At 44.1% G+C, this 15,454-nt stretch overlaps 1 protein-coding gene across 1 annotated transcript in view; it reads right to left on the bottom strand.

Moving 5' to 3' along the window:
* The window catches only part of LOC100403822 (natural resistance-associated macrophage protein 2), a 42,219-nt gene extending 27,005 nt beyond the window's left edge, over positions 1-15,214 (bottom strand). The window contains 3 exon segments of the mRNA XM_035256787.3: positions 3,696-3,817; positions 11,361-11,419; positions 15,138-15,214. Of these exon segments, the coding sequence (XP_035112678.2) occupies positions 3,696-3,817; positions 11,361-11,419 (181 nt within the window). The 5' untranslated portion in view covers positions 15,138-15,214.
* Between the last annotated feature and the right edge of the window lie 240 nt (positions 15,215-15,454).

Below are 15,454 nucleotides of genomic sequence, written 5' to 3'. Positions count from 1 at the left end.
TTTCACTGTGAAACCCTTCATGGACAGGGTGGTGGGAGGTGGTGGACAAACCGAACAAGAGGGATTTTAGTGAGTTGGCAAATACTTTTTTAATAAGCATCTACAGAAAGGCTGCTAGGCAAGTATCCAGTCTCTGCCTTTGACTCTAGATTATTTCAAGTGTCTGAAGCCGGACACATTTCTCCCAGTTTTATGAGTTTTGTTTTTTTTTTTTTTTTGTCTGTTTTGAGATGGAGTCTCACTCTGTTGCCCAGGCTGGAATGCAGTGGCACGAACTCCGCTCACTGCAACCTCCACCTCCCGGGTTCAAACAATTCTCCTGCCTCAGCATCCTGAGTAGCTGGGACTACAGGTGTATGCCACGATACCCAGCTAATTTTTATACTTTTAGTAGAGACGCAGTTTACCATGTTGGCCAGGTTGGTCTTGAAGTCCTGACCTCATGATCCACCCACCTAGGCCTCCCAAAGTGCTGGGATTACAGCTGTGAGTCACCACCCACAGCCTATTTTATGAATTTTTAAGAACAGAGATCTATAATTCTCTTTGGTCTAAAATATGCAATTTAAGCTCATGGTTCAATCTTCTAGAAAGAATGAGGAAAAGCACCATACAAGCATACTGGTGGTGAAGGGCCTCTATTTGGCAGCCTCAAATTTTCCTGAGAAAGTAAAATCTACAGCTATAATGTTCCAGACCTCATTCCTCAACCCTCTCATGCCTAGAAGAAACTAGTCACCTGTGGCCGAGGCCCTCCCGCGCTCTCCAAGAGGGCTGAAGCACCAGCAGGATTAAGCACAGTGTGCAGGATGCCAGCATCTGTCTGTGAGTCCAGTACTAAGCAAGCTGCAGTGGGTGAGTGAGGTGGGGGTTTGGGGGAGGTTCCAGATGTCCATTAGCCTGTTAAGTTTAATTGGGAGGGGGGATGTTAGCAAGCTCATTTGCTAACATATTCTCTAGTCAGCCTCACCAATAACATTATTTTTTTAAAAACATTTCAGGACCGGGCACAGTGGCTCATGCCTGTAATCCCAGCACTTTGGGAGGCGGAAGCAGGCGGATCGCCTGAGGCTGGAAGTTCGAGATCAGCCTGGCCAGCATGGTGAAACCCCATCTCTACTATAAAAATAAAAAAATTAGCCAGCATGGAGGTAGGTGCCTATAATCCCAGCTACTCAGGAGGCAGGAGAATTGCTTGAACTCAGGATGTGGAAGTTGTAGTGAGCCGAGATCCCGTCACTGCACTCCAGCCTGGGCAACAGAGTAAGACTGTCTCAAAAATAAAAAAAAACCATTCAATCTACTTATTATCTACTTCTCAGTTGATTTCAAATTTAGAAGGGGGAGGACAATATAGTATTTATTGATAAGCCCCTCCTTAAATCCCAGTAATAACTGTCCTACTGAAGAAGTGATGAAGCCTCACTTAATGATCTTTTACTGCTTAAATCTAGTCTGTTTTCCACTCTTGCCCCTTGCATGTTGTCCTATCGGAATAATCTTCTACTTTATCGGGTTTTGAGTAATCTTTATATCTACTAACATATTGTGTACTTATAAAATTATAAAATTCAGGCCGAGCACAGTGGCTCACGCCTATAATCCCAGCACTTTGGGAGGCCAAGGCGAGCAGATCATGAGGTCAGAAGTTTGAGACTAGCCAAGCCAATATGGTGAAACCCCATCCCTAATTTTAAAAAATACAAAAATTAGCCTGGGCGTGGTGGCAGGCACCTGTAGTCCCAGGTACTCAGGAGGCTGAGGCAGAAGAATCTCTTGAACCTGGGAGGCAGAGGTTGCAGTGAACCCAGATCGCGCTACTGCACTCCAGCCCGGGGACAGAGCAAAACTTTGTCTCAAAAAAAAAAAAAAGAAATACAGAATTTAGACCAGGAAGGAGCTTTTCTTTTCTTTTGAGGTTTCATCCGTCTTCTGGAGCATATATACCACCACCTGCTAATTTGTAAAACATAATCCTTTCTCTATAGTCACCAATGCCAAGTATTATATTACAACGAACAACTAGCCATGTCTCTCCTGCCAGGTTTTAAGTCACCAGATGACTAAACATCAGCCAACAAATCCCAATAATAGTGACTAAATTCAACCCCTCTCTCAGTCAATTACAACAGCACCTCACCTAAATGGGATTTAAATATCTGACCACTCAGAATAGCAGTACTCACTTGGATTTCAATCATATCACAGCCCCTTAGTTCTCAACAAAGCCTTTTAACTTTTGTTTTACATATAATTCTAATAAGCTAATGTTATCAGGTTATCTTAACCCACAGTAAATTGGAAACCACAAGTCAGATCTGGAATTATACATGGCTCTTCCAGGAAAAGAGGAACTTGGCACACTGAGGAATCAAAAAATTCAAGAAGTACATCAGTTAGTCTTGAGCTATTTGGTATGAGACAAACAGTCCTTCCTTATACGTCCATCAGTTCTGAGAATAGCACTTTGGGAGGCTGAGGCGGGCAGATCACCTGAGATCAGGAGTTCAAGATCAGCCTGACCAACATGGAGAAAGCTTGTCTCTTCTAAAAATAAATACAAAATTAGCCAGGCATGATGGCACAAAAAAAAAAAAGAAAAAAGAAAAATAACTCAAGTTTCCAGTTGTGGCCCTGATCACAATGAGGTGAACAATTAAATTGCTATTTTTTTTTTTTTTTTTTAGACAGAGTTTCACTCTTGTCACCTAGGCTGGAGTGCAAGGGTGCAATATTGGCTCACCACAAACTCTACTTCCAGGGTTCAAGTGATTCTCCTCCCTCAGTCTCCCAAGTAGCTGGGATTACTGGCACTTACCACCAACCCCAGCTAATTTTTGTATTTTTTTAAGTAAAGACGGGGTTTCACCATGTTGGCCAGGCTGTGAATTATCTTTGTAATGATTATTAATATCCCATTTAAGGTACTAGAAAATTAACTGGGTATGGTAGTGCACGTCTGTGGTGCCAGCTACTTGAGAGACTGAACTAGGAGGACTGCTTGAGCCCGGGGGTCAAGGCTGCAGTGACCCGTGATTATACCACTGCACTCCAGCCTGGGTGACACAGTGAGGCCTTCTCTAAAAAAAAAAAAAAAAAGATGACACAGAAATGTCTACTCTGCATCTGAGGAAGATTATTATCCAAAATAGGCAAAACAGGCCTTAAAAAAAAATTTTTTTTTTTAGTTGGAGTCTCACTCTGTCATGCAGGCTGGAGTGCATTGGCAAGATCCTGGCTCACCGAAACCTCCACCTCCCAGGTTCAACCAATTCTCCTACTAAAAATACAAAATGTCTACTAAAAATACAAACATTAGCCAGGCATGGTGGTGGGTACCTGTAATTCTAGTTACTTGGGAGGCTGAGACAGGAGAATCACTTGAACCCAGGAGGTGAAGGTTTCAGTGAGCCAAGATCACATCACTGCACTCCAGCCTGGACAACACAGTAAGGCTCCATCTCAAAAAAAAAAAAAAACCCACTAGAGAGGGAATAGAAAGGGCCAGGCCATTTAAGTCTCCATAAAAATTTACAACCCGTGGCCTGGCACCATGGCTCACACCTGTAATCCCAGCACTTTGGGAGGGAGGAGGGCAGATCATGAGGTCAGGAGTTCAAAACCAGCCTGGCAAATATGGTGAAACCTCATCTCTACTAAAAATACAAATATTAGCTGGGCGTGGTGGTACGCACCTGTAGTCCCAGCTACTCGGGAGGCTGAGGCAGAAGAACTGCTTGAACCTGGGAGGCGGTGGTTGGAGCAAGTGGAGATCGCGCCACTGCACTCCAGTCTGGGTGACAGAGCGAGACTCCATCTCAAAAAAAAAAAAAAAAAAAGGAAAATGTATGACCCATATGGAAGCAGTAAGTTAATGTTAAGACAGTTTTGCTCTCCAGGGCTGTAGCACCAGGTTGTTTCAGTTACTTCATCACATTAAGGAAATGATCCAGAGTTAGGACACAATGAACCAGAATCAACTCAGCAATACTTTGATAAGTAACCATCACAATTAAGATTTAAAACTGCTTTGATATTCTAGCTCACCCCCAACCATAAAGTGTCACCTTCTCTTAAACCCATTAAGCTTCTTCCTATCAAACAGTGATTGACAGGAAAAAGAATGGCACTCATGGTTAAATGTAATCTAACTATTTTATCCCATACTCTAACAAAAGTTGTAAGACTGGCTGGGTGTGGTGGCTCATGCCTTGTAATCCTAGCACTTTGGGAGACCAAGGCAGGTAGATCGCTTAAGCCCAGGAGTTCGAGACCAGCCTGGGCAACATGGTGAAACCCAGTCTCTATAAAAAATACAAAATTTAGCTGGGTGTAGGCCGGACACAGTGGCTCACACCTGTAATCCCAGCACTTTGCGAGGCCAAGGCGGGTGGATTACCTGAGGTCAGGAGTTCAAGATCAGCCTGGTCAACATGATGAAACCCTATCTATACTAATAATAGAAAAATTAAGGCCAGGTGTGGTGGCTCACACCTGTAATCCCACCACTTTGGGAGGCCAAGGCAGGCGGATCACGAGGTCAGGAGTTGGAGATCAGCCTGGCCAACATGGTAAAACCGCGTCTCTACTAAAGATACAAAAAATTAGCTGGGCATGGTGGCAAGCACCTGTAATCCCAGCTACTCGGGAGGCTGAGGAAGGACAATTTCTTGAACCCAGGTAGCAAAGCTTGCAGTGAGCCAAGATCGTGCCACTGTGCTCCAGCCTGGGTGACAACAGCAGAAAGAAAAAAAATTAGCTGGGTGTGGTGGTGGGCATCTATAGTACTGGGAGGCCAAGGTGGAAGGATCATCTGAGCCAGGAAAGTGAAGGATGCAGTGAGTGGTGATTGGGCCAATGCATTCCAGCCTGGGTGACAAAGCAAGACCCTGTCTCAAAAAAAAAAAACGTTATAAGACTGTCTTGAAAGATAAAAATGCTAACAAAATTTTATTTTCTGTTTAAAATTTCAAAAATCTAACATGTTCTTTGATCCAGCAATTTTACTCCTAAAAATGTATTTTTTTTAAAAAAAGCAAAAAATACTCATACAAGGAAATATGTACAAGGATATTTCCCACAGCATTGTTTGTAGTATCAAAAGACTATAAACAACCTGGATATTAGAAGAGGACTGATTGAATAAACTGTGCACATTCATTGGACAGAATACGATGCAGCCACTATAAATAAGATGACCTATCATGTATTGATAGGAAACAATCTTGAAAATATTACATGTTGTCAAGTCAAAAAAAAAAATTTGTTGAGCAGCATGCTATCATTTATGTAGCAAAAAGAAAAAAGAGAAAACACACACGTACACATACAATCTCCAAAGGACACACGAAAAACTGGTAATAAAGGCCGTCCCTGTGAGAAGGAAGGAGTAGGAGAGCCCAAATGAGGTCATGTGAAAGGAAAACCTCTCACTGATTATACACGGTATACCTTTTGCACTTAAAAAAGTTTCACCAGGTACATGTATTATTTGCCTTTTAAAAAACGTCCAGGTCATATAGATTCGTTCAGCTTCTCAACAAACACTTGAGGTATGTTCAGTTGAACTCTCTGATTAAAGCTTCTGCAATAGATAATCAGAAGTCTACAGCTGTCTAGTTGACAGGAATTTATTTCCTTAAGCCTAATGTACTACTAGATTGTCTTAGTGCTACTTAAATATAAAATATTAGAAACCCCCTCTCGGAAAAGCACTCCTGACTCCCTAATTTGGCTTAAGTGGCTCTTCCATATTCCCTCGATTTTGAAATTATATAAAAATTAAGTTATCCCCAAAAACACATACTAGCTATAATAAATTCTAACATCTAATTAACAGTAATTCTGCATATTCTCTCAGCATTTACAAGAACTGTGAAAGAACAATTTGATACAGACCAAATCTGTTATAAAAACTGTCCTTGGCCAGGCAGGATGGTTTATGTCTGTAATCCCAGCACTCTGGGAGGCAAGGCAGGCGGATCACTTGAGGTCAGGAGTTTGAGACCAGCCTAGCCAACATGGCAAAAGCCTGTCTCTACTAAAAAAAAAACTGCCCCTAAGAAAGTTTGAAATACTGAATATTAAAACATATACAACTTCAACACTTTTTTTCTCTATGGTTAAAACAAAAGTTTGAGTGCAGTGGCTCAAGCCTGTAATCCTAGCATTTTAGAAGGCCAAGGCGGGCAAAGGAGTTCAAGACCAACCTGGTCAATGTGGCAAAACCTTGTCTCTACAAAAAAATACAAAAAGTAGCAGGGCGTCGTGGTGCGTGCTACTCGGGAGACTGAGGTGGGCAAATCACTTGAGCCTGGAAGGTTGTGGCTGCAGTAAGCCGTGATCGGGGCACCCCAGCCTGGGCTACAGAGCAAGACCCTATCTGTCATAAATAAATGAATAGTTTGGGTTTGAAATCATTAGTTTTTGTATAAAATTCCCCTATAGCCAATAAACTATAGGGGTACTCAAAACGATTTCACTAGTTTTATAGCTGAAAAAGTTGCCCTAAAATTAACTGTAAGGTTTAGAGAGGAGTGTTTTTGAACACAGTCCCTGAATTCTTTCCCCCTTTCTCCCCTCACCTTCTTCATCTCAATAAAATCAAAGACAGCATTAAATAAGAAAAGAACTTTCACAGAAGTAACCAGAAAGGTATCTGCGTGGAAGTAACTGATGAAATAAATGCTAGCAAGAATGTGTTCAAGCTACATAGCAAAGCCACCTCTTCCTCTTGACCCTGTTCAGTTCATTCTTCCTCAGGCACTGTTCAGTGCCAGAGTCATGCTAGTGACAAAAGAGAAACGGTCGGGTGCACTGATCAAGGCTTAGTAACACCCAAAATGTTTATTAGAGAATAACAAGGAATTCTGATTTTTAAATATATATATATTTGTCCTAAAGAAAATGAAAAGATTTCTAGATTCTTCTAAAATTTTCTCGATTCTAGATTCTTCTAAAATTTTCCCTACTGGTCTACTTCAAGACTATAAGTACTTGACACTCCTACAAAACCATTACTGTATTACTAATACAACACCTTGTTGTACCAGGCACTCTTCATAAAGGTGGGCTCCTGCATTTGGATGACTGAGTCAACAAAACTTTTTGAAATATTCTAGCAGTTCAAACAGAGCTAATTATTTTCTGAACCCTATGTATTTTAATGAAAAGTTATTAGTCATTTTTTAAAATAAGAGATTATTACTTCCTCTATTCTTCTATTTCAGATCATAAAGAAGCAGCAATTTCTAAGTTTTCTATCAAAAATATTTATCCAATTAGGTTCTTTTTTTTTTTTTTTTTTAAGAGATAGGGTCTTGCTCTGCCGTCCAGGCTGGAATACATGGAGTACAGTGGCATGATCTCAGCTCACTGTAGACTCAACCTCCCCACCTCCCTAGTAGCTGGGACTACAGGCTTGTGCCATGCCCCACCAATTTTTGCATTTGTTGTAGAAACACGGTTTCACCATGTTTTTATTTTATTTATTTATTTATTTATTTTTATATAATTTTTTTTGTTAATCATTAATTCAGTAATATTTATTGATTGGCTTCTCCTAGATCTGAGCATATCTGGGAGAGGAAGAAAAGAGTCAGGATAATCCCCAGGTTTCTGGTGTGTAAATGTTGGTACTACTTACTGAGATGGAATGGCATGAGACGTGAGGCCCTGAGAACTGAACCACAACTAGGAGCCTTAGAACAGTAGCAACTGTCATCTGTGTAAATAAGGTTATTGAGTTCTAAGAGGTCTACGGTTAATCAGATGGATCAGTCATTACGTCTTTAACACCTGTGGTGACTAATTCAAAGGAAAAGCCCTATCATTTTGCCAGTTGGTGTTTAAAAGTTGCTTTGTTTTCTGTGAAACCAGGTCTACTCCATTAGAAAAGCTTATTCAACTTTTAATCATTAAGCATTATGATATAAATTTAGAAATTGTTTTATGCTATTAAAAATGCTGGAGTCCTGTAATTCCAGCATTTTGGGAGGCCAAGCCTCCAGGAGGATTGCTTGAGCTCAGGAGTTCAAGACCATTTTGAGCAACATGGTACGACCCCGTCTCTACAAAAAGGAAAAAAAAGTTAGACAGGCGTGCACGCATGCACTCCCAGGCTGCGACGGGCCATGGTCACATCATTGCTCTCTAACCGGGGCAACAGAGTGAGACCCTGTCTCACCCTGTCTCAAGAAGAAAAACTACTATGGGATGTCAAATTAGGGCACAGCAGCAATTTAAACTTCCTCATATTATTAACCCTTACAAAATTAATCTTTATTTGAAGCAGCCAAAATGTGTTGAGTCCTTAAGTACTCGGTGCCAGGTATTTTGTCAAATGTTTTACGGATTGTCTCTTTAATCTTTTGGAGTAAATACTTTCTAATAGATGAGAAAACTGAGACTTAGAGCAGTTACTTTTCTCAGAGTTACAAGCTAGTATATGACCAAGCCTCTATTCAAGTTCCAAGTCTTTAGTTCAAAGACTGTATTTACCACTACACAATTAGCCTAAAAGAAAAGCAGTAGGTTCTGTCTCTTTTACTATTAACTTTTGATGAGGTTGTTAAGCATTTAAGGGGAGAATTCCTATATGCAGGTCCAAGGAGTTGCTTGTTTTCTTTTAGCCTGAGGGTGGCAGTGATAAATTCTCATGACTGAAGCTTATGCATCCTTCATATAGACCGGGGGTATTTTTTCATAACCTGTAATATAAACTTCTTATTACTGCTAGTAATGATCCTGCATTCTGGGTTGTTTTCCTCCAGGCTTTCTTCGAGAGTCACCCAGCTCCTTCAGCTGAGCATACCAACCAGCAGTGTTGTGAAAATATCCTGCTGAATGCTGCTTGGCTAAAGCGAGATGCTAAGAGCATCCACCAGTACCTCCTTCAGCGGAAGGCTTCACCACCCGCCCTGCGAATCCTGAGGTGCCGCTGCTGCGGTTCTGCTGCTTCGCTGCAGGGATAAGGTGGAGCTACCAAACAGCTGATTTGTATGCCACGAATTTGGAGTCTTCTTTCAAACCAGTGGGGGTTGGACAATGAATGTAGTTAACTGGTTCCCGCTCACACTCCAGAATTAAATTCTATATTGAAATATCCTGCTGCCTGGATCACATGTCTTCCCGTTTCTGGGTTTATTCTCTTATTCTGGTGCACCACATCCTCTAGTAGTTTCTGCTTTCTGTGGTGTAAATTCGCCCACCATGACCAACTTTGAGCTTCTAATATGATGTTTCTAATGTAGATTTGGGAAGAGATGTACATATCTGGCTCCCGAGCTGGTACCAGGTAGCTCCAGCACATTATCCAACCGCAGCCACAGCGGTGGAACCCAGCTCCGCCTCTTCCCGGAGTCGCCGCATCGTGCCCCACGCCAGGCTCCAAAGGCAGCCGGCCGCCTCCCGCCTTTCCGAGCTACGACCCTGAACTCCTTTCTCTAGTTCTTTTATTTATTTATTTTTTTGAGATGGAGTATTGTTCTGTGGCCCAGGCTGCAGTGCAGTGGCAAGATAGTGGCTCACCACAACCTCTGCCTCCCAGGTTCAAGTGAGTCTCCTGCCTCAGGCTCCCAAGTAGCTGCGACTGCAGGTGCGCACCACCATGCCTGGCTAATTTTTTAAATATTTTTAGTAGAGACGGGGTTTTACTATGTTGGCCAGGCTGGTCTCGAACTTCTGACCTTGTGATCCACCCACCTTGGCCTCCCAAAGTGCTGGGAGTACAGGTGTGAGCCTCTATGCCCAGCCTTTTATTTTATTTTTTGAGACAGGGTCTTGCTGTCTCTCAGGCTAGAGTGCACTCGCGCAATCCCCGGCTCAAGGGATCCTCCCACCTCAGCCTCCCAAGTAGCTGGGACACAGGCATGTACCTCCACAGCTGGCTTTTTATTTTTTTGTAAAGGTGGGTTCTTGCTATATTACCTAGGCTGGTCTCAAACTCCTGGGCTCAAGTGAGGTATTATTTTTTACATTCGATAAGTTTATCTTGTTTTCTCTTATTAAAATGAATTTGATATAAAATGATAAATAGAAAAAAAAAAGTCAGGTTGAAGACTGATTATGTGTACTTCATGGTAAACAGTGAGAAGCCCCTATGGTAAGTGTTCATTTGAGAAAAAGGCCTCAAAACTCTAATCCTCTCTACTTAAGTGAGTAATATGGGAATGTCTTCATCCAAAAGCCACAGACACACCCAGTTCATAAAGTACAAACAGTGCTGCTGTTATACAATGTGCTTAAAATAAACCAGTCTCTCTCTCTGCCATAATGGCCACTGAGAATAACAGTCAGCCTTCCGTAACCCTGGGTTCCACATTTGTGCTTTCCAACAATTCGGTTCAAAAAGATTTGGGGGAAAAAAATGGGTTGGTTGTGCCTGTACTGAACATATACACACCATTTTGTTCTTGTTATTATTCCCTAAACAATACAGAAAAACAATTATTTCCATAGCAATTACATTGTATTAAGTATTATAGGCCCAGCACTTTGGGAGGCTGAGGCAGCCCAGAAATTTGAGACCAGCCTGGGCTACATAGTGAGACGCTGTCTCTACAAAAAATTTTAAAATTAGCCATGTGTGGTGGCTGCAAGCCTGTATAGTCCCAGCTACTTGGGAGGCGAAGGTTGGAGGATCCCTTGATTCCAGGAAGTCAAGGCTGCAGTGAACCATGACCATACCACTACACTCCAGCTTGGATGACAAAGCTAGACCCTGTCTTTAAAAAAAAAAAAAAAAAGGTGGGGAGGATTATAATTGATATAACTAATCTAGAGGTGATTTTAAGTATATGGGAGGATGTACATAAGTTAAATGCAAATACTACACTACTTTATGGGGACTTGGGAGCATCATCCCTGGGATGATGTGCCTGAGAGTGAGGTCCTGGAACAAATCCCCTACAGATACCAAGGACAACTGTACTTTGCATGCCCCAGTAATAATCTCAAAATTGGAGACATCCTTTTTAACTTAGAAAACCACAATCTCGGGCTGGGCGCGGTAGCTCACATCTGTAATCCCAGCACTTTGGGAGGCCAAAGCAGGTGGATCATTTGAGGTTAAGAGTTCAAGACCAGCCTGGCCAACATGGTGAAATCCCATCTCTACTAAAAATACAACAGCTAGCCAGCCAGTAGTGTGCACACCTGTAATCCCGGCTACTTGGGAGGCTGAGGCAGGAGAATCGCTTGAGCCTGGGTGGCAGAGGTTGTGGTGAGCTGAGATCATGCCACTGCACCCCTGTCTGAGTGACACAGTGAGACCCTATCTCAAAAAAAAGAAAAAAGGAGGAAAAGAAAAAAAAACAAGAAAACCACAACTTCAACTCAACACCAAGTTCACCGTTTCTCACCTGAACTGGACTTTTAAATCCGTTTTGTAGTCGAATGAAAAACCTGACATTGAGACCATCTATAAAGAAAGAAGAAAAAGAGAAAATGTTGGGAAGAAAGAAGAGGAAGGGGGAGGAAGATGTAGAGAGGAAAAGTACAGTCGATAATGAAACCAGTTGTCTGGGTATCAAAAACGATAACAGTTGGGAGAAATGTGGCCAGGCTGTCAAGAAGTGCTTATCTTTTAAACAAAAATACTCATCAACCAGAGACGTCAGAATTAGAAGGGGCTGGTACCCATTAAATACAGCTCTTCACTTTCTCCCATCAGCGTTCTTGAGGATTAACCAACTTCCAAACCTCCCTGAATGCTCAGAGTCACTAAAGTCTTAATTCCAGTGACTATAGCTTCGTCTTTGTTCTTCCCAACTCTCACAAGGTGAGCCTCCTCTGAACTTCCTCCTAACCAGAAGTTTACCACAGTGTTTCCTTTTGGGAGACAAATCTGGCCTCCTCACCTGACACCTCTATCCTGGAAGACAATGCCAAGCTCTGTGAACAATTTCAAGACCCCTCTCTATTGAAATGAGAAAATTCCAGCCGGGCGCAGTGGCTCGTACCTGTCATCCCAGCACTTTGGGAGTCTGAGGCAGGCAGATCACCTGAGATTGGAAGTTCAAGACCAGCCTGACCAACATGGAGAAACCCCATCTCTACTAGAAATACAAAATTAGCTGGGTGTGATGGCACATGCCTGTAGTCCCGGCTACCCAGGAGGCTGAGGCAGAAGAATCACTTGAACCCAGGAGGCAGAGGTTGTGGTGATCTGAGATCCTGTCATTGCACTCCAGCCTGGCAACAGAGCAAGACTCTTGTCTCCCAAAAAAGAAAGAAAGAAAGAAAGAAAATTCCCTATTAGACTGGCCATGGTGGCTCACACCTGTAATCTCCCAGCACTTTGGGAGGCTGAGGCGGGAGGACTGCTTGAGCTCAGAAGTTCGAAACCAGCCTGGGCAACATAGTGAGATCCGGTCTTTAAAAAAAAGTAATTTTTTCAAAAAAGAAAGAAAATTGTCTATTAAACCAGCCTATACCTACTGCTTGCCTCAGAAAATATGTTTTGCCCTCACATTTAAGTAGCTTTCTATGTGACAATTTTTCTAATGAAAAATTATCATTAGATTACATTCAACCCATTTTCCTAATGGTGGATAGTGGCCCCCAAATGATTTAGATTGACCTTAACAACTTTAAGTATTTTCCTCAAAGTTTCTTTTCCTAAAAGCAAAGAAAAATTAAGACAAATAACACATATTACAAGCCTCCTTCTGCTCTTTGAAACCTGGTAAAGTTTTAATAATTAACTTGTAAGGCCGGGTGCGGTGGCTCAAGCCTGTAATCCCAGCACTTTGGGGGGCGAAGGCGGGTGGATCACGTGGTCAAGAGATCGAGACCATCCTGGTCAACATGGTGAAACCCCGTCTCTACTGAAAATACAAAAAATTAGCTGGGCATGGTGGCGCGTGCCTGTAATCCCAGCTGCTCAGGAGGCTGAGGCAGGAGAATTGCCTGAACCCAGGAGGCGGAGGTTGCGGTGAGCCGAGATCGCGCCATTGCACTCCAGCCTGGGTAACAAGAGCAAAACTCCGTCTCAAAAAAAAAAAAACAAAAAACTTGTAGCTTTCTCCTTTCATTTCCTAGGAGTTTTAGCAAATATCAGCTTATTAGAGATGAGACCAAAACAAACAAAAACTGCATACAAAACGTCTTACTGGGCCGGGCGCGGTGGCTAAAGCCTGTAATCCCAGCACTTTGGGAGGCCGAGGTGGGTGGATCACGAGGTCAAGAGATCGAGACCATCCTGGTCAACATGGTGAAACCCTGTCTCTACTAAAAATACAAAAAAATTAGTTGGGCATGGTGGCGCATGGTCTGTAATCCCAGCTACTCAGGAGGCTGAGGCAGGAGAATTGCCTGAACCCAGGAGGCGGAGGTTGCAGTGAGCCGAGATCGCGCCATTGCACTCCAGCCTGGGTAACGAGCGAAACTCCATCTCAAAAGAAAAACGTCTTACTGGCAATAAGTACCAGAACATGACTAAAAACCCTTTCACTGAGTTTGGTTTCACCCCTCCCACGGTGCGACCGCTTCCCCCCCCACCCCCCCACCCCCACCCCCCCGCGACGGGGGTCCGCGCGGGTGGGGGCGGGTCGCGCCATAGGGCCAGAAACTGAACCAAAGCTACCTACTAGCTTTGTAGAGTAATCCAAGGGGCCACTGCTGATTTCCTAACAGTAGAGTAAGATTAGATTCCTAAGAAGTTTCCCCAGTGCTGCCAGACTACCCGAGTAGTCTACTCCGGAGTCCCACTGACATTCCGGAAACATGAGAAACCAAGTATGCTGCAATCAAGGACTTTTTGGTACTGGCTCCAAAATAAACTGTGTAGGCCAAGCAAGACTGTCAATGAAATACTGGCCAATGAAAAAATAAACAGCCTAAGGTCTCAGGTTTCATTTACCCAACACAGGTATCACAATAAATGGCCTAGTATAATGATAGTTTCCAACCGTATTTAATAAAACAAACACGCAGCAGAAATCCTCGTCATACAGTTGTACTATACCCTCAGATCAAAGTTAATGATGTGAATGGAAAGCATAGGCAGATGGGTTCACCAGTGATAGGTCATGAGATTCTGAGCAAAGAGTAAGTAATAAGGTTAGAATTCTTTAGAAATATTAAGGAGAAAGAAGGTTACAGTAATAAAAAATGCTCCACGTCAGGAACTGTTCTAAGGACTTTGTTGTTTATTAACAAATTTCATACCAACAACCCTGTAAGACTGATATATTATCAATCCCCACTTTAAATACGTGAAAAGAAAGGACAAAGAGGCAAACAACTTGCACAAAGATTTACAAAGTCAAGAAATCATGAGAACTAGTGGGTTGTCGGGTTCCAGAAGGCAGGCTTCTCCTGTTTTCACACACCGTCACTAAAGCAAGTTTCTAGTAGCCTATCTCCTCTTGCAAACTGTCCTTCCACATAAATTTTTAAGAGTTGTTTTTGCAAGAGATGTCACATTTAAGTCGTAGCTTTAAAATTAGGGACATACGAAACGAACAGCTGGGAGAGCCATCCAGCCCACTTACATATGTGCAATATCCTCGTGCAGAAAAACCCCTGCTCATTGGAGCCTGAAATCCAGAGGGTCCCTGAGAGCTGCACAAACAGCCCCAAAACCAATTTACGCACAACTAGTGCCGCCTATCCAGGCTATTCACATAGAAGACGCTCGCTGGAGGTCGGTTAGGCTATAATGAGACTTTTGTTAAAGCCGGGCGGCGAGAGGTCCAGGAGAGCAGCCCGACCTCGGGAGGGGCCAACAAGGAGGTCGCGGGAGACCCTGCACTTTGTCCGTCCGCCTCTTTCACGGCATCGAGGCAGGTCAGCGCACCCCGACCACGGGCCCGGCGCGCCATCGGATGCAGTTGGGAGTTGGGCCATGTGTCTTAGGCCGCGGCGGGGAAGGGGAGAGGGCCCCGCGACCTCCGGCGTTCCCTCCTTGCCCCATCTTTGGGTCTTCCGCCGAGTAACGCAGCTCCTTCAGTCTCCTGACTCCGGGCCTGAGGCCCTCCCAGCCCACACCTCCCCACACAGCCCCGCTCGGCGCGCTGGTGTCGCGTCCTAGCCCCGGAGCCTGACCCCCACACCTGCCCTCGAGCTGCCCCGCGCCCTTCCCAGCCCGCGAGCGGAGTGCCGCGACCCCTGACCTGGCCTTCCCCTCACCTTACCAGCTCCGCAACAACCTGACACGCCGCCTACACGCCGAAGGCTCCATATTCCCGGAGCCAGCGCCAAGCTGGCCAACGCCCTCCCCTCCCCGTGATTGGCCGACAGGACAGCAGCCCCACATCCCTATTGGCTGGAGTCCCCGCAGCTGCCGGGACACCTGGCCAGCCGACCGAAGGCTGAGGCTCCGCCCACGCGTACTCTGGCGGCTGCTGCGACACCAGAGCGCCCCGGGCGGGAGCCGCACGCTGCAAAGCCGCTGCTTTCGCTGGCCAGACCCGCACAGCCCCTGGACTGGGGAGCTCCCGCCTGCGGGCAG

The sequence above is a fragment of the Callithrix jacchus genome, chromosome 9, assembly GCF_049354715.1.
Source record: "Callithrix jacchus isolate 240 chromosome 9, calJac240_pri, whole genome shotgun sequence".
Lineage (NCBI taxonomy): Eukaryota > Metazoa > Chordata > Mammalia > Primates > Cebidae > Callithrix > Callithrix jacchus.
The sequence above is the reverse complement of the archived record's forward strand: the minus strand, read 5'-3'. Positions and strand labels throughout refer to the sequence as shown.